At 43.1% G+C, this 24,000-nt stretch overlaps 1 protein-coding gene and 1 long non-coding RNA gene across 2 annotated transcripts in view; one reads left to right on the forward strand and one right to left on the reverse strand.

Annotated features, from left to right (window-relative positions):
• The first annotated feature begins 1,143 nt into the window (after positions 1 to 1,143).
• LOC113427534 (protein BTG3-like) lies at positions 1,144 to 22,968 on the forward strand. Its single transcript, XM_087971036.1, has 5 exons — positions 1,144 to 1,257; positions 13,418 to 13,609; positions 18,266 to 18,403; positions 19,780 to 19,975; positions 20,953 to 22,968. The coding sequence occupies exons 2-5, from the start codon at positions 13,437 to 13,439 to the stop codon at positions 21,133 to 21,135; spliced, it is 690 nt and encodes a 229-aa protein (XP_087827162.1). The 5' UTR covers positions 1,144 to 1,257; positions 13,418 to 13,436; the 3' UTR covers positions 21,136 to 22,968.
• The window catches only part of LOC148129942 (uncharacterized), a 35,452-nt gene continuing 29,504 nt past the window's right edge, over positions 18,053 to 24,000 (reverse strand). Inside the window, exon 3 of the long non-coding RNA XR_015750522.1 lies at positions 18,053 to 18,535. This is a non-coding gene — a long non-coding RNA (uncharacterized LOC148129942). The remainder of the gene's footprint in view (positions 18,536 to 24,000) is intronic.

Below are 24,000 nucleotides of genomic sequence, written 5' to 3' on the forward strand. Positions count from 1 at the left end.
CGGCTGGGTGACTTTGGGCCTGTCTCTCTCAGCCTAATCCCACCTCACAGTGTTGTTGTTGTGAGGAAAATAGAAGGAAAGAGTATTAGATATGTTTGCTGCTTTGAGTTTTTTTTAAAATAATAACTGTGGAATAAACATAAAAGATAAATTAAAACCTTGTAGAACAAAAGTTTAAATCCTGCCTTAGGTACGAAAACTGGCTGGGTGATTTTGGGCCTGTCTCTCTCAGCCCAATCCCACCTCACAGGGTTGTTATTGTTGTGAGGAAAATAGGAGAAGGAAGGAGTATTAGATATGTCTGCTGCTTTGAGTTTTTTAAGAAAAACGTGGAATAAAGATAAATATAAATTAAAACCTTGCAGAACAAAGATTTAACTAGAGCAGTTTTTCTTGGAAAAAATAAATAAAGAGCAAAGCTGAAAAGGGGGCAAATCTGAAAGAAGTTCATAAAGAAAAAACTGGTTTTATGCTTATAACTGCTTGACAAAAGAAACTTCCAGAGCCCAAGAGAGGGAAGAAAAAAAAAACTTTACAAAAGTATGTAACCTCATACAAAAATCACTCCTAGCGAACCGGGCAGCCTCGAAATTTGGTAAATAAATAAATAATCTAAAAGTTTTAAAAAGGGTTAATGTATGATATTTTTGAAAGACTTTATTTTTTTACCCGAAGGCGGGACCATTTGTAAAAATGGTGAAAGGACTACCGGAGTACAGAACCAAAACCAAAACCGAACTTTTGGGAAATAAGCAAATGCAAACTAAATAAATAAAGGACGGTTCTTCATCAGTAAATCAGGGAAGGTCACGTTCAGGCAGAATTTGCATCTGCAAAAGATAAAAAAGAAAAGAAAAGAAAGAATGCCAAGTACTTTGCTTTATCACACCTCGTTCACAAATCCCCATTTAATTCAAACTCCCTGCATTATAAAACCCGGGACACTCGGGGCGGGAGGAGGGTATCCACAGCGCCCCCTATCGCCTCAGCCCCGGAAAAGGCCGCCTTTTCCTTATTGCTCTGAAATTCCCACGCTGCCTGGAACTCCTTATATGGCTCGTGACGCGTTTGGGCGCGCGAGTTCGGGGAGGGGGCGGGGAATCTCCTCCTTTTTCTCCCCTCCCCACCAGCTGCTCCGCGCCGCCCCGGGGTGAATCAGAAAGCGCCGAAGCCAGAGAGCCGCGCAGAAGCGATCGTTGAAGGAGCGCAAAAAAGGACGAACCGCGTGGCGGGCAGGAGCGCACGTTGCCGCGGAAGGTAGGTGCGCGGAGAGCCCGGGGTACAAGTTGGGAGGACTCGGGGTTAAAGTTCTTCTTCTTCTTCTTTTATTATTATTTTAAAGGCTCGGGGCTGCGGGAATAGTTTTGCTGGAAGTTGGGGGAGTCTGTTCTACCCTTTTTCCCGTTGGGAGCCTCGCGGTTCTTAACTTTAGAGAGATGCGTGCCCGTCTCTCCTCCACGTGGAAACTCCGATCCGGGACGTAGAGGCGAGGAAAAGACGCGAGTGGGAGCGTCTCGCGCGGGCTCAGCGAGCCCCGAAGAGATCCCTGCTCTCCCCCGGGCACGTTTCTCCCGACCTCCGTGCGCTCCCTCCCTTCCTTTCCTTCTTTTCCTTCCTTCCTTCGCTTCGATCCCTTTCACTCCGTTCACATGGTCCCCCCAAATCCCCTCCCCGACCCCCAAATATTGCCATTTCGGTTTCTTTTCCTCCCCCCCCACCCCAAGTCTCGAACCCGACGCCCGCTGCTAAGTAGCTTCGGGACGCAACTCTTGTTTTTTTCCCACGATCGGCAAGACGGGAGAGCTGGCTGGGAGCGGGAGGTGTTTGCACGGCCAAGCCGGGGGCTCTTTTTTTTTTTTTTTTTTTTAAGAATTGGAGGGGCCTCGGGGGAGGGGGGAAGTGTGCATTTGGGTCTCCTCGCTCAGGTGATGCGCCTGGTTGGAAAGAGGTGGAGAAGGATAAGTCTGGGCAACTCCTAAGGCCAACTTTTTGAGAGTCTCTCTGTGTGTGTGTGTGGATTCAGCCCTATGTTTAGTTAAGGAAAATAATTGCTCTGCCCAAGTGTGTCTGATGCTAAATTCCGCTTCTGAGGGGTCGAATGCAAATCTCCTGGTGTCCACCTCCCACCTCTTCTCAAGGATAAGAGTCCAAGGATCCTGCTTGCTTCCACTCTCCTTCAGCTGCATAATAATTGCCGGCCCGCGTAAGGCCCCCCTTCTCTTCCCACCATCCTTCAAACCCAGACATGCCTTGCAAGCATGCTGCGTCCCCCAAATAACACACGTTTTTAGCCTGGTGTGAAACCAGTCCTGGTAGTTTTAATTTGCAATTCAGGAGCTGGTTTTGCCACAAGGGTAGAATGGAGTTTGGGTAAACTGGCATGGGAATCCAGCCATTGTTATCCACATGTTAAGCCATCTTCTTGGTTCATTTTCTTTTTTCGGGGGTGAGGAGGGGTCTGGATGATGATAACTCATAAGCTGGGTTACATATGTTGAGTGGAGAACACTTATGGAGATATAGGGGGTTCTTGGTGTTCTCAGCTTGCTTCTTTTCTTGCAGACTTTTCATTACCCTAACTAGGGAACACCATCAGGGCTAGTAAGGATTGGGATGGTGAGGGTGATCTTAGGGATTCTTTGGATGGGCTGTTTACTGATGGCAGTTTCTTGAGTGCTTGCTTGAATTTAATCTTGGGATTAATCTATGCTGATCTGGGTGCTGATTACTGGTGGAGAGGTGCTGGATTAATCCTTTTTGTCTTTGGGGCTTGGTTAATGGTGTCTTTTGCATAATCTATAGATGTTAATGTCTATGTTGAGTGAAGAGTGAAATAATCCAATGAGCCATAAGATCATTCCTTGTGCATCCATACAATGTTTTCTAATCAACTTCATCATCCCCTGCTGGGTGCATGGAGGCAGAGGTGGAATATATCCGTGTTTTTCATATTTGGCAAATTTAAGACATGTGGACTTCAATTCCCAGAATTCATTAGCCAGTAGGCATGTTGGTTGGCAACTTCTGGGAGTTGGAAGTCCACACATCCTGAAATTTCTGGGTTTGAAAAGCATTCCTACACCATTGTCTAAGACAGAGGTCTCCAACCTTGGCAACTTTTAAGACTTGTGGACTTCAACTCCCAGAATTTGCTATGCTGGCTGGAGAATTCTGGGAGTTGAACTCCACAAGTCTTAAAGTTACCAAGTTTGGGGACCCCTGGCCTAAGGGTTGTCATGAAGCTGCTTGTTGCTCTCCTCTCAGCAATGACTGTGTGATGGTCTAAATCAGGTCTCTCCAACCTTGGCAAATTTAAGACTTGTGGACTTTCAATTCCCAGAATTCCTCAGCCAGCTGAGGAATTCTGGGAGTTGAAGTCCACAAGTCTTAAACTTGCCAAGGTTGGAGACCCTGGGTCTAAATCACAAATCTCCAGGGAGGAAATGGCCCTCAAAAATTGTACAGACCTAACAACACAGTACACCTTGAAAAGTCCCAAGCCAGAGTCATGCGCAGACAATTTGTGAGGCCAAATTGGTTTCATTTTGAAGGTGGCATGAGATTTGTGTGTATGCAGGCATGTCCAAATGCAGAGGAGGGAGGAAATGCATTCAAATTAAATATTCTTGAGTTCACCCAGTGCCTTAAAAATAAAAGTAAAAAAAAGAAAGAAGATAAAAATAAAAACAAAAGCTGATCGGATTGCATAAATGCAATTGTTAGGGATCTGTACAGATTCTCAATCCTCCAGGTTACGGTTGTGCCAAAGGTGCTTTTCCAGGAGGCAACTGGACTTTCTTGTTTTTTCTTTAAAGACTTCTTGTTTTTATTTTGCTTCTCATCCAAGAAGCTTCTTCAGCTCTGACAGATAGTGAGGAATGGAAGGATTTATATTCCTTGCAGACAGCTGGTCATTTGCATCCTTTTAGAGGGTCTTTGAAACACTTGGAGGTTTATCTGTGCCCTCACCTGAGTGGTGCTCCTGGTTCCTGTGGTCTGCCATTTTTTCCCTCTGGAAATCCATTTCTACTCCCACACCATTCCAGGGCTGTTTATCCCAAATTATATAGCTAAAAGTCTGCAGAGATGATCTCTACAGATTATTTGCTATACAGTTTGAGATGAACACTCTTCGAGTGGTGTGGAGAATAGGAATGGATTTCCAGAGGAAAAATTGCAGATGCTTGTGTGTGACCCTGAGGACACAGATAAGCCTCCAAATTCTTCATCAACCCTCTAAAAGGATGCAAATGATCAGCTGTCTGCACGGAATATAAATCCTTCCATTCCCCCCACTATCCTGTCACAGCTGAAGAAGCTTCTTGGATGAGAAGCGAAACATTTTCAAAAGAAAAACAAGAAAATCCAGTTGCCTCCTGAAAAAAGCACCTTTGGGACAATTGTTAGGGGTTTTGAAACTGACCCAGTAAGCAACATTTTTCAACTTTTATGGACCTTAACTGGCTGGCTGGGGAATTCTGGGAATTGAAGTCCATGCATCTTAATGTTGCCATGGTTGAGAAATACTGCTAAAAGGGTGACCCCCTCAGCTTTGGGTTTTTCCCTTTATGGAAATCATCCTTCCTGTACTTTTTTGATCCCTCCCTTCTGCACTCTTTTGCATGTGCCCATTTCCTTACTGAGTACCAAACCGCTCTTGCATTTCACCAGCTTCCTACTGATGCTTATCCTCTCCTGATTATTATTTTGTAAACACTGGCCTTCCCGAAAGCTGATGAAACCACCTGAGGCTTCCAAGTCTTTATCAGTGCCTGGCCATGGGAAGATTGTTGTGGGCTGTCCCCCACACGCCGTCTCTTTGCAAGGAACATTATTATTCAACATGACCTGTTCCCCTCCTCTCTTCTCTTTCACTGCCTGCCAGTCCATCAGGTCACGTGCCGGATAGGGGTGTGTTTTGTTTGATTTCTTGGTGTATCTCATTAAAAAAATATGTCCTTACTGTGTAATTCAGTGTTTTTCAACCTTGAGAACTTTATGTTGAGTGGACTTCAACTCCCAGAATTCCCCAGCCAGAAGTGTTGGCTGGGGAATTCTGGGAGTCGAAGTCTACACAGCTTCAAGGTTGTCTCAAGGTTGAAAAACACTGAATTACACAAGAAGGACGTTTTAAAGTGTAAGTTAACAGTGGCTCTGTGAAGCTGCCCACAAGCTGGATTTGTCGAGAGCCACCAGTGTTTACAGGTATGCTACTTCTAAACCTGGAGGCTCCATTCCGTTGATTCCTTTGCCCATTTTGCAAAATGTACTTTAGGATTTTGAATATTAATCATGGAATGGACTCGATTGGCACATGATTGCATGCAGCTTGGCTCAAAAGACGTAAACAGGCACGGGTATCCTTTCGCGCAAAGAAAACGTCCTTTTTCCAAACTGGTCCAACTACCGTATTTTCAGTGGAGTGACCATTTGTTCTGATAACCTGAAGAATACTTGGCTTACTGAGAATTAAGCAGCCTTTGCATATCATGTTAAGCCGTATTCTGTGAATCAGAGTTTGTTGATTGAATCACAATCTGGTCTAGGTCATATTTAAGCCATGAATCCACAATGGCTAAGTTTCTATCATCTGTTACGCTGAAGCCAAGCCTAATGGATAGAGGCGGTTTGGTGTTGTGTTTAAGGCCTCAGGCTACAAACTAGAAGATCATGAGCTCTTGGGCACAAAGCCACCTGCGTGATCTTGGGCCAGTCACTTTCTCTTAGCCCTAGGAAGGAAGTAATGGCAAACTTCTGAAAAACCTTGGCCGGGAAAACTGCAGAGATTTGTCCAGGTAATGTCTGAGAAATGGACACGGTTGAACAGAAGGTGGGAAAATAATAGAAGGATGCCTATAAGGAAACCACAGAATTTGGATGCAAAGAATATCTGCATGCCAGTTAGATAGAGCATTTGCATTGTTGGTTAACCTGAGTTCACTTTAGGGCTTTCTAGGTTGTGTGAAGTCTGTCATCTAGTGATTTCTCTCTCTCTCTGCACTTGATTTGGAATCAGAGATAAGATTTGGGCTGATGGTTTTCCAAATTTAGTTCTGCTGCCTCTGTTGCTCTTTTCCCCACCCCAAAATCTTGGCAAGGAGCCTTAGAGTTTCCTGAGAATAAGTTATATTTATCAATGGGACTATAGATAGAAAGGAAGTGTTAATGGAGCAAAAGGACAGTCCAAAGAAAGTAAAACTCAAAGAGGGAAATAGGAGAGAGAGAGAAAATTCCCAGAGGGTGAAATGATGTGGTGATATTCCAAGGGGAAACACAGTACTTTTTCGTTTTGCAGAAAAGCTAACAAAAAGTTGAGGTTATAATTTCTAAATAAATGTGTTCGGCTTAATAAAAGAGCCACTATAATTCTTTGCTCCAGTTAGGGGACAATTGTGGGGTGCTTGGTGGTTTTCTTGCAGACGTTTCATTACCCAACTAAGTAACATCATCAACGCTGCATCGGTACATTAGTAGCCCTGGTGTGATGTTACCTAATTGGGTAATGAAACGTCTGCAAGAAAAGAAACAGGTACAGAGCACCAAGGACCCACAATTCAACCCTGAGCTTACAGGTATTCTATCAGTAGGGGACAATTGTCTTGGAGCCCCCTTCAACTACTATCTTCTCCAACCTCAAGCCATTGTTGGGGGTTTCCAAAATCCAATGGGCCATCACAACAACATCTGTATGCCTGTGTGAGATATAAGTCAAGCTCAGGTTTGTTTAGAAATGGAGGGATGGATGAACGGACAGATGAGATTGGTAGATAATAGATGGAGAGAAAGAGTGTTGTGCAGACAGACGGACAGATCTGAGTTTATTTGTTTATCAAATTTAGATAGTGCCCATCTCACTGTCTAGGTTAGTCTGGGCAGTTTACAAATTGTATTTATTTATTTAGAAAATGTATATTGCTGCCTACTCACACCTGGCGAATAAAAGTCACAGAACCGAAGAAATACAATAAAAGCAGTGTTAAACAACTGAGAACAGAATTAAAAACAAGTTAAAGGACAAAAAGTAGAAGGAGCACTCTCCAGTCATCAGCTATCCCCAAGATTACATGCTTCTTTTTCTCCCATTCCCCCTCTCTTTCTTTCTCCCCCCTCCTTTTCTTTCTTTCTTTCTTTCTTTCTTTCTTTCTTTCTTTCTTTCTTTCTTTCTTTCTTTCTTTCTTTCTTTCTCCCCCTTCCTTTTTTTCTTTCTTTCTTTCTTTCTTTCTTTCTTTCTTTCTTTCTTTCTTTCTTTCTTTCTTTCTTTCTTTCTTTCTTTCTTTCTTTCTTTCTTTCTTTCTCCCCCTTCCTTTTCTTTCTTTCTTTCTTTCTTTCTTTCTTTCTTTCTTTCTTTCTTTCTTTCTTTCTTTCTTTCTTTCTTTCTTTCTTTCTTTCTTTCTTTCTTTCTTTCTTTCTTTCTTTCTTTCTTTCTCTCTCTCTCTCTCTCTCTCTCTCTCTCTCTCTCTCTCTCTCCTCCCTCCCTCCCTCCCCCTCCCTCCCCCTCCCCCTAGTTGACAGAGCCAAGTGTTCAACCCCTTCTGCAAGAACAGAAAAGTGGCGACCAACCACACCTCTGGGGGCAAGATATTCCAAGACAGTGGCCGTGGAGTCAAAATTCTTTAACCAGTGGGGTTCATAGCCTTCTTCCCCCCTGCCTGACTGGGTGGGCTGGGTCGATGTAATGGAGGATTGAGACAGTTCCTCCAGTAAACCTGGTTCCATGCCAGGAGGGGCAGTTTTGCAATTTTGCAACAGAGGAGCGGGGGCAGAGTGGCTCAGTTTTTGAAGAAACCCGCAGAGCCTAGAATCGAATACTTCCTGCCCCTTTTATCCTCCCCTTTTCAAAACAAGGAGGAATCTCCATGGTTTCTTTTCTGGGAGCGGACCCCTCTGGAGCACCACAAGGCAGGCAGGCAGGCAGGGGGTTTTGTTCTTGGCGGTGGCATCTGGGCCTCTCTCCACCTGCCTCTTGGAGACCAGGAAGACTCCAGGTGAGTTGGCTGGTGTCGGTGCTAGACTAGCCGGCTGCGGTGAAGGCAACCCGCCAGGTCTTGTGACTGGGTGGGGACACAACCTGTGAACCTGACATTCTTTTCCAATTGCTTCAGGGTGTTTAGAAACTGGCTTAAGAATCTGGCCAGCGTACAATAGCTGGGAGCCTTTGACCAGGCAGGGATGCCAACAGTCAAAAGCTGGTAGGAGGGCCTCGACTTAACAATGGTTCATTTAGTGACGGTTCAAAGCTGCAACAGCACTGAGGAAAGTGATGTGTGGCCGCTGTAGCTTCTCTGCGGCCTTTTTTTGACTGGTGATCGTTGCAGCATCCCAAACAGTCCTGCGATCCAAATCCAAAGCGCTCTGCAAACTGGCTCGTATTTATGATGGTCGCAGCGTCCCTGTGTGTGTGTGTGTCACACAATCCCTTTTTGCGACCTTCTTGACGAGCAAAGTCAATGGGGAAGGCCAGATTCACGTAACGACCGGGGTTACTCACTTAACAGCCGCAGGGATTCCCTTAAGATCTGTGGTAAGAAACGGGTTGTAACATGGGAGCCAAATTCATTTAACTGTCTTGCTTAGCAACAGAAATTTGGGGCTCACAGTTGTGGTCGTAAGTCAAGGACCACCTGCATTCTCCAGGCAACGCACTTGTTACGTTACCACATATTGGGGTCAGTCTTGATGACCCCAGGGAAAGTGTGGCCTCTCTCTGGCTAATGATCAAGGACCAGATTTCTGGTCTATCTATAAAGTGGGAAATCTGTACAGGTAGTCCTTGAGTTGCGACTACAACGGAGCTGGAAATTTCTGTTGCTAAGCTGGACCTTTGTTAAGTGAGTTTTGCCTCGTTTTATGATGTTTCTTGCCACTGTTAAGCGAATCACTGCTGCAGCTGTTAAGTTAGTTATCCCAGTTTCGTGAATCTAGTGATCCGGTGGTCTTTGCTCGTCCGAAGGTCGCAAAAATGGGATCCCAGGACACCCAGCAATGGTCATAAATACGAATCAGTGGCCGAGCGTCTTGAATTTTGATCCACGTGGCCGTGGGGAAGGTTACAAAAGCCATAACTCTGGAAAAATGGTCATAAGTCCTAACTGTTGTAACTTTGAATGGTCACTAAATGAACTGCTGTAAGTTGAGGACTAACTATACGTCCTTACAGCTTGTGGCCTGCACTGGGACTGGCGCCCAAGAGGGTTGGGAATTTTAAAAGATGTGTGTGTGTGTGTGTGTGTGTGTGTGTGTGTGTGTGTGTGTGAAAAAAGCAAATTCTGCCCTGTGTCTTAACATTCTCACCAAATAAGAAGACCAAAGTTTTGGGCCCTGTTCCATCTTGGAAACTTCTGGAAGCTGCAAAGGAGGGGGAGCATGGGGGGGGTGGCATTTTGCCTTCTTCCCGTGAGGAGAATTTTTTTTTTTTTTGCTGTTATCTGTTGTTGAGTTCACAGCAAGGTGAAAGCACAGCTGCCCGTTCCTTTAGCCGTCCGTGGCCTTCAATTATTCTATTATGAGGGTTTCTGGCACAGGCAGGGCCAATGTTTAGACTGGAACTTGACATTTTTGTGCATTTTATCAGGTCCCTCCCAAGGACTGCGGATCGACAGATGTTGTGATTTAATAATGCGGAGGGTATCCTTGCAGGATGAAAGCTTTTTTTCCCCAAGTACAGTAAAGCCACGTTTGCTATTCTCACTGCTGCGGTTTTATTTATTTTTTTAATCCATGCCAATGGATTCTTCAAGTGGTGGCCCAGATGGTTTGGCATTGCAAACTTTATCACTATGGCTACTATCTTTTGCTTTCTTTCTTTCCCCCCATTCTTGTTATGATTGTTAGGGTTAGTTGCACAGTCAGCTAGATATTTTAGATGGATTTGGTATTTTTGTACACTTTCCGAGTCCTTCTCAAGGACTTGGGATAGATGTGGTTTAACTATTAATAATAATAGAGATGGTTCTCTAATTTACAACAGTTCATTCAGTGACCACTCAAAGTTATAGTAGTGCTGAAAAAAAATGACTTATGACCATTTTTCACACGTATGACTGTTGTATCCCCACATCACGGGATCAAAATTCAGATGTTTGGCAACTGACTCATATTTATGATGGTTGTAGTGTCTCCGGGGTTGTGTGATCATCTTTTTCAACCTTCCCTCTACAAAGTCAATGGGCCAGATTCACTTAACAACTAGCAAAATGGTTGGGTTGAAATATGCATATGTCGGACTGATTGGGGTAGATTGTAGGGGTGACACCGAAATATTTTAATCATATTTTATCTACATCTTAAATTGTTGTATTTTAATGCAATTTTGTTTTAAAATCATATTTTATGGCAATTTCATTTTGAATTGTATTTTGTCCAATTCCATTTTAAATTGCTTTTATCAAATTTTAGTGATGATTCGTTTCTGGAAACTCTGCACTTTGATATGGCCCAAGGGCTAATCAATCAATCAATCAATAACTATAAACAAATAAACTAGAAACTTAACAACCACGTCTCTACCTTAACTGCAGAGATTCACTTAAGCAAGAAAGGTCATAAAATGGGGCAAAATTCATTTAACAAATGTCTCAGTTGCAACATAAATTTAGAGCTCATTGTGGTCATAAGCCAAGGACTATATGTATGAAAGGTATTGTTGCAGTCTGTAAGCTGTTTCAAGTAAAGCTGCCTTTTGCAGTTGTCTGATGGTGATTTTTATCCAGGCTTCCAGTTGTTGTGGGATTGTACCCAGGTTGATTATTATAATAATTATTTAATATAGCTGTTCATTTCTGTGAGTGTATAACATTCATATGCTTTAAGACTAGAAGGGCTATTAGAGATACCTTTTGGATATCCACAAAGGCATTTCAGCAGCAATGCTTAACCTGCCTGCAATCTTCAATCAAAATAGAGCTGGAAGGGACCTTGAAGATCATCTAGTCCAACCCCCTATCATGTTCCCCTCCAGTCCTTCTTTTCTCTTAAAGACTAGCCAAACCCAAATCCTGCAACTGTTCTTCATATGTTTTAGTCTTCAGGCCTTTCATCATCTTTGTTGCTCTTCTCTACTTTTTCTTCTGTCACTTTGGATGGTAGACTGCAGTTGAGCATGGAAGTTCCATTAGTGATCACTATCCTAACGATAGTTTTGCTTACTGGAGTCCTGTAGAAAGGGCAGACTAAAGCAAAAGAATACAATTATTTTTGTAAAATAATCTCTCTTTGGATACCGTGAAATCCACACAGGTTTGGGTAGACAATTTTTGTTTTGTTTTCATCCCCTTTCCAATGGATGGGAAATGTTGGCTTGAGGTTCTCCTCCTGATCCAATCCAGACTTCCCAAATTGAGCTCCTGCTGATTTTCCCCCCCCCACCAGCCCACCTGCTCTGCAGCTTGCTCATAATCAACGTAAGCTTAGACATCCTGGCTGGGGATGATGGGAGTTGAGATCCAACTCACCCAGATGACATTAGATTGGGGGAACAGTGCTATAAATGACATAGGCATAGATTCTAGTAAACAACGGGGGTGGGGGGGAAATCAGAATCCAACAATCTTTTTGCCAGATTTTGCAAAATACCTTGGAATGAAACCTGGCTTTGGAGCCAGTGATGTAAGCAGGTATTGTTGCAATCCTAACAATATTATCCTTATTTTGAATTCGTAGAAGTTTGGGAGGGCGTGTACTTTTCTGCCTGAGTGAGTTGTAAATCCCATGTATTGCACATCCTATCTGAGGGAGAAAGGTCATTGCTTGTGTGTGTACACAAACAAGCCCACAGTGCTGGCTTGGGCTAAAGACATATCAAAGAGGTGTGTGTGGCATACATGTGCTTGGAGACAAAGACACAGTTCGTTTTCTCCCTTTGTTTTGCCTTCTGGCCTGCCTCCAGTGTTGCAACCCGTTGTGAGTGCCTATCTGTGTTCCTTCTCTAGCAGGGACTTTGCTAAAACAGAAACAAACCGTTCCAGGAAACGTAGCAAAAGTTTTGTTCACAAAGTCCTATGACTAGACCTCCGGACGTATTCTTCTTATCAGGGTTAGAGCTGTTTGTGTCTGCCTGGAGCACAAGGAGCAACACACCAATCCCTTCTTTGTTGTGACACCCTCCCAGAAAAAGGATGGAAGCCACACTGGCCAGCTTTGAGAGGTGACCTCCCCCCCCCCACACACACACACAACCAGGTGTGCGGTTGTGTTGATTTCTGCCAGCCATCTCTGGAAGGGCATAGCTTGGATTGAGGAGGCTTCATGTGAAGGGACTGGTGGTTTCCCCTCGTGGTTTGGAAGACTTGTGGGTGGGGAAGTGAAAACTCACCGCCAACTTAATTTTCTTCCTTATAACTTGATTCCTCTCGAAAGCTTTTCAGTTGCGTTGAAGCTTGCTAGAATTCTCAGAATTTTTACATCAAAGAATAACCCCTTGACGAATTCACACAACGCACACACACATTAGGTTAAAATTAGCTCATAAACACCACACACCGTATTAGTTGGGTTCCTACAACTCGCAGACCCTTAAACCCAGTTACTCTGGGTTCCCTAAACTTGCTACAGTAATAACTGGAATACGGCGTGTGATGTTTATGAGGTATCAAGAGAAGCATTTAAAGCTGTTTTTTGGCTGTGGCAGTTCCAGGGGTGACTTAGGCTGGTTGAGTTTCTTTCTGCCGTTGCCTACCTTGCAGGGTTGTTGGGGGGGAAATGGGAGGCTGGATATTAAACCTAACAAATACATTTTCCTTTGAGGAATTGATAGAAGGGGAAAAAGCCCGGGAAGATACCAGAAATGGCCATGATATCAATCTCTTAATCATGATTTCATGATTGATACCAAGCAATCAAGTTAGCAAGGCTGCCTAGGGAATTCTGGGAGTTGAAGTCCATGCAATCTAAAAACCCTTAAAAACCAAACCCTAATTTTCATTGCTCGCCGCCTCTTTGGCAAGGGTGGTTGGTGAGTAGGGAATAGTGCCCGCAAATCAGACTCTGCTGCCCTCCATCCATTAATATACGGCTCTTTACTTTTACCCGGAGTGGGTTGGGCTAGATGTCCTCTGAGTGCCCCTGTGACTGTTTCCCTTCGGGGAATGTTGATGTGTATATTACGTGTGAGCGAGGGCCTCCGTGTGACCCAGTTGCTGCAGCCTTGCAGCCTCTGATGTAACAGCTTCGCAATCTCTCTTCCCCTTTCCTCGGTGAGTCACTCCTTGCTCACAACTCCAGCTCACCTTTCGGTGCCTCTGTGTTGCAACCGCAGAACAAAGGACTCGCTCCTCTCGAGCAGATCTCGCGGCCGCCCCGCGTCCCATCCCGTCTCTGGTCCCCGCTGAAGCCCCTCGGTTCTCCCGCGCAGGGGCTTCCCTCCCTCCCTCCCTTTAGCAGAGTTGCTGGGCTCTGAATGGCATTGCTGTTGCCCCCGCAGGACTCACGACAGAGTCAGGATGAAAGAGGAGGTTGAGATCGCAACCCGGTTCATCGCCCGCTTGGCGAACCGCCACGAGAAGCTGGAGAAGAAACAAGTGGAGCGTTTCGGACAGAGCCTCACCAAGATCCTGTGCGAGCTATTTAATGAGCATTGGTATCCAGATAACCCCCTGAAAGGACAGGCATACAGGTAAGCCAAAAGAACGGGGTTGGGTTGGGTTGGATCTGATCCATGGCACGTCTCCGGGACAGGCAGTTTACTCTCTGGTTTAATCTAACACTGGAGAAAAGGGAGATGGGAGATTGGAAACCCGGTAGGTAGGCAAAATTTTCTATGCTAAGTGAGCACAATTGTACCGGCAACTAAGTTGTTAAGTAAAGTTGGTCACTAAGCGAGACTGCAAGCTTATGGTTTTACTTCAACTTGTCGCTTGTTTTACACGCTTCCAAAGGTCCTAAATGCGACAATTGGTCATAAAAACTACTTTTTTTCCTATGTCTACAGAGGTTCTCAGTCATCCAGGTCAGGGTTTTCCAAAGTTGCTGCTTTTCAAAAAGGACTTTGGGGGAGTTTCTCCACCCCACCCCCCCACCCCCCTTGAAAATGTTTCACTTCTCATCCAAGAAACGTCCTCACCATTCAGGCAGAACCGAAGAAACTTCTTGGATGAGAAGTGAAACGTTTTCAGTAACCAAGAAAGTCCTAGTTGCTTTTGGAAAGTACCATTGGGATTCTGCCCCAGATGTTCTAAAGCAGAATTTTTTTTTAATCTGGGTGGCTTGAAGGAGGGTGGATATCAACAACTCCTCAGGTGAAGTTTAAGCCACATTGATCAACAGATATATTCAGGCCTGGCCCATTTGGTTCCTTCTATCCTCTTTTCTCACCGGATCTGGATTTATGGGCTTCTTGTTGACAATTCTGGGAGTTGATGCCCACACATCTTCAAGCTACCAAGGATAGGAATCACTGTTGTAAAAACAAATGAATAGTTTGAACTACAGAAAGCTGGTTTCATGTTAAGCCACGTCCCCCTGGCTAGGATAAAAAAATAGGACATCGTGTGTGTCAGGACGTGGTAGTGTAAGAGACGCAAATTTTTACGATTCACATTGTTTGCTAAAGTGCAGCTTCATGATGGGTCTAATATACACTAGTTTGCTTCTGGCCTTCCTAATAATTCAACTGCTAAGGCTGAGATCATGTAATTATTATTATTATTATTAAAGGATAGTTTAAACAGTGTTTTTTCTGCCTTGGCACGCATCTGATGTCAAGGCGACCTGAATCTGGTTTTGTTTTTGTTTTAAAGAAAGCACCAAAACAACCAGCCGCGATCTTTTAACTTTTGACAACATTAGATTTATGATAGTGGCAGCTTGTCAAAAATTGTAATTTACCCCTTCAGGGGAAATACAACTTTTATTTAGGGTAGAAGACATTGCCTTGCAAATAATTTTCTGCGATTTGCATGATGAAGTCAGGAAAATCAAAAACATGCAACAAAATGGAAGGCCCTTTAAAAGAAAAGTGAAAAAAAAAATCCAAATAATAATAAAATAAGTGCCAATTTGATTTGGCAAGATCAGCCTCCCAAGGGGTGTTAAGTAATACGTAATATATACTTTGATATAATCCTGTGTGCCAATTTTCACCAGAAAAGTTGCAAACCACAACATAAGATAGGAAAGCTGGTATTTGATCTGATTTGATCCTGCCTTTATTATTTTATAAGAAACTCAAAGTAACAAATATACACAATTCTCCTTCCTTCTCCTATTTTCCCTACAGCAACAACCTTGTGAGGTTGGTTGGGTTTAAACAGGGTGTCCAACCTTGGCAACTTTAAGCCTGGAGGACTTCAACTCCCAGAATTCCCCAGCCAGCTTTGCTGGCTGGGGAATTCTGGGAGTTGAAGTCCTCCAGGCTTAAAGTTGCCAAGGTTGGACACCCCTGGTTTATAGAGAGAGAGGGAGAATGGTCCAATGTCACCCATCTGGCTTTCATGCCTAAGTCTGCAACTAGAATTCACCATCTCCTGGTTTCGAGCCTGGTTCTTTCACCATTAGGCCAAACTGACTCTCTTTGATTAATTTTTTTTATTAAATTAATCATTACGCTTTTGTAATGGCACCAAAGTGATTTGGGGCCTTCGGTTGAGGTTTCTCACTTAACACTGTTATGTTAGTCAAGATGAAATGTGATTTCACGGCCTCTGTCGGTCAACAAGATTGTGGTGTGCTGAAACTGAGGAAATGGAAGTGGTTGCTGGTTTTCGCCTTCTTGTTACATTTACCCTAGTTCTGACAGGAAGATGGTGAAACTTCCGTTTATCCAAGCAGCTCTCTTCAGAGTTTGGTGTTTGTTTTTGAGAAGCCAAAAGCAGCCCCTTAAGCTTCCCCAAGCAGCTTAAGATTTTTAATAATATTTATGTCACAACTTACTTCCGCCAAGGCCGTTAAAAATCCTAGACACTTTAGTCTAGGATTCAAGCCAGTTGTCTGAACAAAAATAGCCCAATCAGGGTTACTAGAAAATGATGGGCTTTTTTTTCTATGCTGGGCGGCTTGAAGACATGTGGACTTCAACTCCCAGAATTCCCCAGCCAGCCATGGTTGGCTGGGGAATTCTGGGAGTTGAAGTCCACACCTCATAAAGTGGCCAAGGTGAAAAAACATTGCCATAAAAGATAAGGGGTTGGATAGAAAAAAACTTTTAGAAGCTGGATAAGGATGTAGTTTAGCCATGTTGGTCAACAGATAACGTTCAGGCCTGGCCCGCTTGGTTCCTATGATCCTCTTTCTCGATGGATCTGGATTTATGGGGGAAACAAAGCTTCATATTGAGAAGATACAACCTAAAGTCCATCTATTGGATGGCTTTTTCCTCTGATCTTCTGTTGTCTCAGTTTAGAGAGGGGACCATAGCCTTCGATGAGCCTTTTTAGGACACGGTTTCAGGCATTACACAGAGCTCTAATCTAACGTGTTTGAATGAATTGTTGAATGAACCTGGATAACCCACCCCTCTGGGCCTTCCCACCATAACAGAATTAAACAGAGTTGGAAGGGACCTTGGAGGTCTTCTAGTCCAACCCCTTGCTCAAGCAGGAGACCCTATAGCATAGTAGATGAACCACAGGTGGTCCTTGACTTATGGCCATAATGGAGCATGCAATTTCCCTTGTAAGTCATGACGGTTATAAGTCAATAACTGGACCTGATTTAATTTTGGGTGGTTATTAAGTGACCTCTGTGGTCGTTTTACTGAATCAGTGTACCTATGGGCATTTTTTTTGCTAGAAAAGGCTGGAAAGTGGCCTCCCAAAAAGGTCACAAATTATGGTCACATGACCTGGAGCTCTGCAATTTGGCCATAAAGGTGAGCCCCTTGCCAAGCACCTGAAATGCAATCATGTGATTGTGGGTTTGTGTGCATTCATTGGAACTTTGGAACTGGGGTGTAAGTAACTTTTGGGGGAAGGCAGAGTAACTTTTGAATGGTCACTGAGCACTTGGTTGTAAGTCGAGGCCTGCCTGCACATGAAATGTTAAAACCTATCTCTTAAGTCATGAGTACCAGGAACTTGGATTTTTAAATAGAATAGAATTCTTTAATGACCAAGTGTGATTGGACACACAAGGAATTTGTCTTTGGTGCAAATGCTCTCAGTGTTCACAAAAGAAAAGATACATTTGTCAAGAGTCAAGAATCATCAGGTACAACACTTAATGATAGTCATAGCGTATAATCAACAATCAAATCATACTAGGAAACAGTCAATATAAATTGTTGGAGATGGGCCATTAATTCTCCGTGTGTGGGGGGAACACTTCCTGTTCTGCAGCACAAGCCCACTCCTCGGCCCCCACCCAGCCATTTTTAAGTACACTGTGAAGCAACAAGCAAAAGTGCAAACAGCAAGCAAAAATGCCTTTTTTAAAATGGTTTGTTTGCAGAGCCAGCTGTAAAATAACTGTATTGTACCATCTCAAGGCTATTTTGCCTAACTGATAGGCACAGTTTGTATACTAGTTTAGCTACTCAGGCGGTTATTAGCCGGTCACACCACAATTTGTGTTTGCTGTGCCCCGCCTGGAACTTGTTGTGGCAGAGTGTAGATAGGCTCTGCTTTTAAACAACATTGTTTTTATTGTGTCAATGCCAGCCTTGAGCACCCAAGCAATTGAGGAAGAAGCAGTGTTGATTCCAAAACAAATGTGTGACTCAGCACCTCCTATCTTCATTGAGGTGACCCTTTGAAGCCTCCAAAAGTTGTAGATGTTCCAACACTGGGGTTTTTTAAGAAGAGATTGGATAACTATTTGTCTGAAATGGTATAGGGTTTCCTGCCTGAGTGAGGAGGTTGGACTAGAAGACCTCCAAGGCCCCTTCCAACTCTGTTATTCTATTCTATTCTAAATCCCAGCTAGACACTTTAGGTGTGAGTCTTAAAAAGATCAGGTGCTTTGATTAAATCTCTCCAAGGTGCTTTTTCAAAAGGCAACTGGACTTTGTTTTTTTCTTGAAGATGTTTTGTTTCTTTATCCAAGAAGCTTCAGTTCTGACTGAATGGTGGAGACCATTTACATCCCGATTATACAAATTTGCCCAATGGTATCATGGCACTTTGGTACGATTGTGGCTTTATTTGCACCACTCTCTTGTGGAAGACTGAATTCTTAAAAAAAACCAAACTGAATAAAAGTAAATAATGCATTTTTTTTTTAAAAAAAATGTGTTTCTTTTGTGATATGGTTCCTTCCTTTCAATCTAACGGTCATACTAGGAAATGAAATCTGGAAATGAAAACCTTTTCTGAATCTTCGTCTTCCTTTTTCCCAGATGCATCCGGATCAATAGAAAGCAGCCTGTTGATGATTCCCTCCTAAAGGCCTGTAAGGCCGGCGGTCTGGATTATTCAGAATTAGCACTGCCCAAAGAAATTTCCATCTGGATTGATCCTGGTGAAGTTTGCTGCAGGTCAGTATGTCAGGTTCCGTCCTGTCATTTCACCTGTGCCTAACAGAATATAGAATATGTGGATAATATAATTCTTTATTGGACACACAAGGAATTTGTCTTCAGTGCGTAAGCTCTCGGTGTCCATAAAAGCTGTAAGTGATAAATCATTATCATAGTCAACATAAAAATACATTGCTCATAAATCATAAGATACAACACTTAATGATAGTCATAGGATACTAAATAAACAACCAACGTAAATCATACTTGGAAACTAAATAAAACAATCCAGGTCATGGTTGTCCCAAAGGTGCTTTATTAAGAGGCAACTGGACTTTCTGGGTATTTTTTTTCCTTTGATGATGTTTTGCTTCTGAAGAAGCGTCTTGGATGAGAAGCGAAACATCTTTAAAGAAACAGAAACCCAGAAAGTCAAGTTGCCATTCAACTTTCTGGTTTACTTTTCGCTTCCCATCCAAGAAGCTTCTTCAGAGCTTCCATTCCCCACCATCCCGTCAGAGCTTGAGAAGCAAAACATTTTCAAAGAAAAACCAGAAAGTCTAGTTGCTTCTTGGAAAAAGCACCTTTGGGACAAGGGACCTTGGAGATCTTCTAGTCCAACCCCCACCCACCCATACCCTGCTCAAGCAGGAAACCCTATATCATTTCACACAAATCATTCTCCCATCTTTTTATTAAAAACCTCCACAACTTCTGGAGACAAGACCTTCCCCTGATTAATTGTTCTCACTGTGAGGACATTTCTCCTTTAAGTTCTAGGTTGCTTCTCTCCTTGATTAGTTTCCATCCATTGTGTCTTGTCCTGCCTTCTGGTGCTTTGGAGAATAGTCTGGCCCCCCTCTTCTTCATAGCAGCCTCTTGTGATCATCTCCTGAGGCATCAGAAAAGGGGGGGGCTGCCTTCACAAGGCAACCAGCCAACTCCCAAATCAGAGCACCTGCTGAATTTTAGCCTGTTGATGGATGGATAATATAGGCCAAGTGTCAGCAACCTGTGGCTCTGGAGCCGCATGCGGCTCTTTGGGCCCTCTGCTGTGACTCCCTGGCTGGCCATATCCCTCGCCCTCCTAGTCATTCCTCACCTGGCCTGAGAAGGTAAAATACAAAAAAAAAACCCAAAACCCAGAAATGGGAGGGAGGGAGATCCATTTTCCACAGAAAATACCGGGAGCCACAAAACCTGGATAGGGGTGGGGTGGGGGCTGTCATGTGACTGGGTGGGAGTGACATGGAGTTGGCCACGCTCACCCAGGTTTTGAGGCTCCCCGTGTTTTCTTTTCTGTGGGAAACGGGTCCAAATGGCTCTTTTGAGTGTTTAAGGTTGCAGACCCCTGATATAGGCTGAGCACCGCTCTGTCTGTTCTGCTCCTCCAGGCTTGGTGAGAACAACCAGTACTTCACGGTGAAGGATGAGCAGAACACCAGTGGGAAATCAACACCAGAGCCAGAGACGTCTGACTATCACTCAGAATCCCCCTCTGAGAATTCAGAAGATGAAAGCCTGGTCAAGCTTCCTAAGACAACATATCTGGGCAAAAGTCGGCCAGCTTTGAAACACAGTCCCACACCGGTGAGAGACCTCAAGGACAATGCCTGGAGTTGGGCGTTTGTTGTTGTTGTGTTGAGCTTTAAAAAAAAAACAAAAAAAAGTAGCTTCTTTGGATTTGCTTCTGCAATCTAAAATGGGGGGAGGGATGCCCTTGAAGCCTTTTATCTCTCAGTTAAGAAGATTGTGGCATTTTCTCCCACCCTTGTTTGAATTTTCAAAGGGAGCTCGGGGCATATTGCTCCTAATCCAGCAAAGCAAAGTTCAGCTCGCTGTGTGTGGTTCGTGCTGCCGTTACAACCTTTGGTTGATAAGATGCAAATTCCTTGGAGCGAGCCGACTGGGAGGCAGGGAAGGTGCTGTATTTGTGGCTCAAAGGCAGCACGTAGGCAAAGCCTGGGAAAACCTTCTGTAGACTGTGAGACTTAAAATGCCACAGCTGTCAATAATATTGGCCTGCATAAGAGCAGGGCACCAAATTGAGATAAAAAGGGGGAATATTGGTTTAGTTCAAGGGTCTCCACATTTCGTAACTTTTTAAGACTTGTGGACATCAACTCCCGGAATTTCTTAGCTGGCTGGGGAATTCTGGAAGTGGAAGCCCACAAGTCTTGGTTTAGTTGGAACCTGGGCCTGATTTTGGCTTACCCCCATGTTTACCTAGTTAGCTGCAAGTCAAACCAGGATAACTTGGTCAGTATTTTGATAATGAATCACTGGGAAATTCCAGAGTTTTCAAGCTGAACTGGAAGAAGTAAGCTTTGGTGGGACTTGATAACAAACCACTTCCACAGAAACCCTGGGAGCTTGAGTTCAACTCGCCTGGAAGCATGTTATCTTAATTATTAGGCTAGACTTGATTTGATTCAGGTTGTCCCAGTGTGTTGGGTTGAGTTTCTTTGTGAGAAGATCGTATGGGTTGTGAGCCTTTTGAGTTTTCAGAAAGTTTTGCATTCTCCTCCTCTTAACCTCTCTCTCTCTCTCTCCCTCCCTCCTTCCAGCCTACCCAGTATTTCTACGTTCCAACTCCTCTCTGGGTTCCGTGCCCTCAGAGTGTGGTCAGCTACATCCCAACCTACCAGCCTGTGCTCTACTACGTTGACATCCCCTCAAAATCACCTGTGCCCAGAAAACCCAACCCGACTCTGGTGAAACGCCTTACGAAGCGAGCCTCCAAAGCCTGAAGATGCGGGAGGCTGAGTGGCAACTTGGTCCCTCATACACCTCAAGCCTAGAATTTGGCCTTATTTACACTGACATTGGGACCTTTGGGAAGAAAACAACTTTTTTTTTTTATTCTCTTTCAGCTGGTTGCTAACTCTTGGCAATTCTCTTCCATGGGGGGAATTACCAAAAGTTACCCTCTTCACCTCGCCCCCAGGCCGAAAGATGGGGGTGGCACTGCCTTGTTTCTATGGTGCCAAACAAGTGTAGCATTAGCATTGTATATTATTTAGCACTTCAGCATAGTAGGGATAAAACTGGAGACCTGGGTTTCTTCTACGTTGCACTCAGCAGGATCTAAGAGTTAGAGCAGAACGCAAAGGGGAATGAGGTTGGGAAAAGGTTTGGATGTGGAAACGGAAAGAACGAGAGGGGAAAGAAAAACCAGGTCAACAGGCTTCTGCACCTAGCCAACTTTGCTTAAGGTATTTACTGCTTCTGCAAAACCTGGCTAATCATGACTGAATTATGTGGGTGTATCCTGTGATTTTTTTTAAAAAAGGATACCTTTAAAAAACTTTCTGCTGCTATCAGCAGAGCAGGGGATTCTTTGTTGATGTTTGTTTCAGTCATTCGTTGCCTCCCCTTCGAGTTGCTACATCAGGGCATCTCAAACTACAGATCAGGAACCTTGGGGGTAGGGGGTGGACAACCTTCTTTTGCCAGGAGGTCAAAACCTGTGTTTTTGGTTTTGTTAATCCAGCAAGCAATTGGCCAGTGAATATTGCGATTACTATTTAAAAAGACACGATGAATAATTTTGAGAGAGAGTTTGTGGGTGAAGTGGTTAAGGCATCAGGCTAGGAACTGGGAGACCGTGAGTTCTAGTTCCACCTTAGGCATGAAAATCAGCGTGGTGACCTTGGGCCAGTCACTTTCTCTTAGTCCTAGGAAGGAGGCAATGGCAAACCATGTCCAAAAAACTTTGTGCCCAAAACAACAACAACCCTGCAGAGACTTATCCGTCAGTCTCTTGAGAATTGGACCTGATTCCTTAGAAAAAGGAAAAAAAGAGATTTGGGGAAAAAAGAAAGATTAGTAATGACTTTTAGAGCCCACTCTTAACCCCCCCCCCCCCAAATAAAATCATTTGTTTTACTCATAGTGGCAAGCAGAAATTAATTTATCCTTTTGGGATCCTGGCATTGCCAAATTTGATGAATTGTCAGCTAATCCTGTTTCTGTTAATGGTGAAGACTTAAAAGATTGTATTGTAAATGCTTGTTATGTATTGCTCATCTATCCATGGTTTCAGCTTTTGAACTCATTATTTCTACATTTCCAAATACTATGTTTGCAACTGAAGGGCTTGAAATTAAAGGGAGGAAAAAAAGGGTGGGGGAGAGCTGATAATTTGAAAATAACCCTTTTTATACCTGAAAGCAATTTCTGTCCTTGCAAAGAGCGAGCAAGTTATATACAAGGCCACAGAAATAATACTTAACCTACCTCAAAGAATGATGTTATAAAGAGGGATAAGTGGGAACAGTTTAATTATTGTTATTATTATTATTATTTTAAATATTTGTAGCTTCTCTGGAAGGACTTGTTGATGGGCAAAGTATTATTAATGATGATTAATATATGTCTTGTAAATAACGATCAGGGACAAGTTTTTTTTTTTTTTTAATTTATATAGAAGCAATGAAATTGTGTAAATAATATATTACACCTGCAGCTTGTTTTTATGCACCATTGATACAATGTATTTTTTTTTGCTTTTTATAAGATGCTTTTTCTATAAAACTTTTAAAATGAAATATTAAAAACAATAAAGGATGAATAATAAACTATAGCTTGGACTGCCAATTTTGTGATGTCTGTGTATGTGAACCTATGAAATGAAAAGGAAGGTCCCCTTTTCCCTTCCCTTTCAACCAAGTTTTGATTCTTTTAAAAAAAGAAAATGTATACATTTTTCTTTAGTATATGTAAGCGCTTAATAAACAGTATACTGTCTGGGTCAATTTAGATATACATAATAATAGTAATAATATTCTTTGCTTGTACATAGTGGTATTCTTCCAACTTCTGATTTCTACCTCTATTATCTAACATTGATAAACCAACTCCCATGTTAAAAAATATTCTGTATTTTCTTTATCCTTTTTCTTTAATGTTAACCTATCCATTTCCACACAGTCTGGTATTTTTTTAAATTATATTAAGTTTTGATCCTGAAGGTCAGGGAAAAGATTATAAGTAGCCCTTAACTTAACAACTATTTAGTGACCGTTTGAATTACGATGGGACTGAAAAAGGTGACTTACGACTGTTTCCCACACTTACGACCCTTGTAGCATCCCCGTTCATGTGATCAAAATTCAAACACTTGGCAATCTGGCTCCTATTTATGACGGTCGCAGTGTCCCGGGGGTCATGTGATCAATTTTTTTGGTGACTTGACAGGCGAAGTCAACCTTCACAACTGCAGTGATTCATTGAATGACTGTTTTTTAAATGGGACAAAACTCACTTAACTGTCTTGCTTAGCAACAGAAATTTTGGGCACAATTGCGGTCATAAGTTGAGGACTGCCTGTACATCTAACACGAGAGGTGACTGTCTTAAAAAAGTGGGTTTCACTTAAGGACTTCACAGTTCACTTAGCAACTGGCCAAAAAAATAAATAAAAATGGGGCAGGATTTTTTTTAACAACCCCCTTGCTTAGCAATAAAAAAAATCTGGTCCCAGTTATGGTCATAAGTCTATACTCTCTGTATACTGAGCTAAAAAAAGAAAATAAACACAGCCAGGATTGTAAACAATTATTATTCCGGTGTATTCCACATACAGTGAAAGCTGGAGACAACTGTAACTGCAG

The sequence above is a fragment of the Notechis scutatus genome, chromosome 8, assembly GCF_049901735.1.
Source record: "Notechis scutatus isolate UNSWTSFEM ecotype Mainland chromosome 8, rNotScu1.2, whole genome shotgun sequence".
NCBI lineage: Eukaryota > Metazoa > Chordata > Lepidosauria > Squamata > Elapidae > Notechis > Notechis scutatus.

Bases quoted from the DNA above. Each gene is read 5' to 3' on its own strand.
- LOC113427534 (XM_087971036.1), top strand. From the start codon at position 13,437: ATGAAAGAGGAGGTTGAGATCGCAACCCGGTTCATCGCCCGCTTGGCG. The intron at 18,404-19,779 runs GTCAGTATGTCA...CTGCTCCTCCAG, and splicing joins CCTGGTGAAGTTTGCTGCAG to GCTTGGTGAGAACAACCAGT. The intron at 19,976-20,952 runs GTGAGAGACCTC...CCCTCCTTCCAG, and splicing joins TGAAACACAGTCCCACACCG to CCTACCCAGTATTTCTACGT.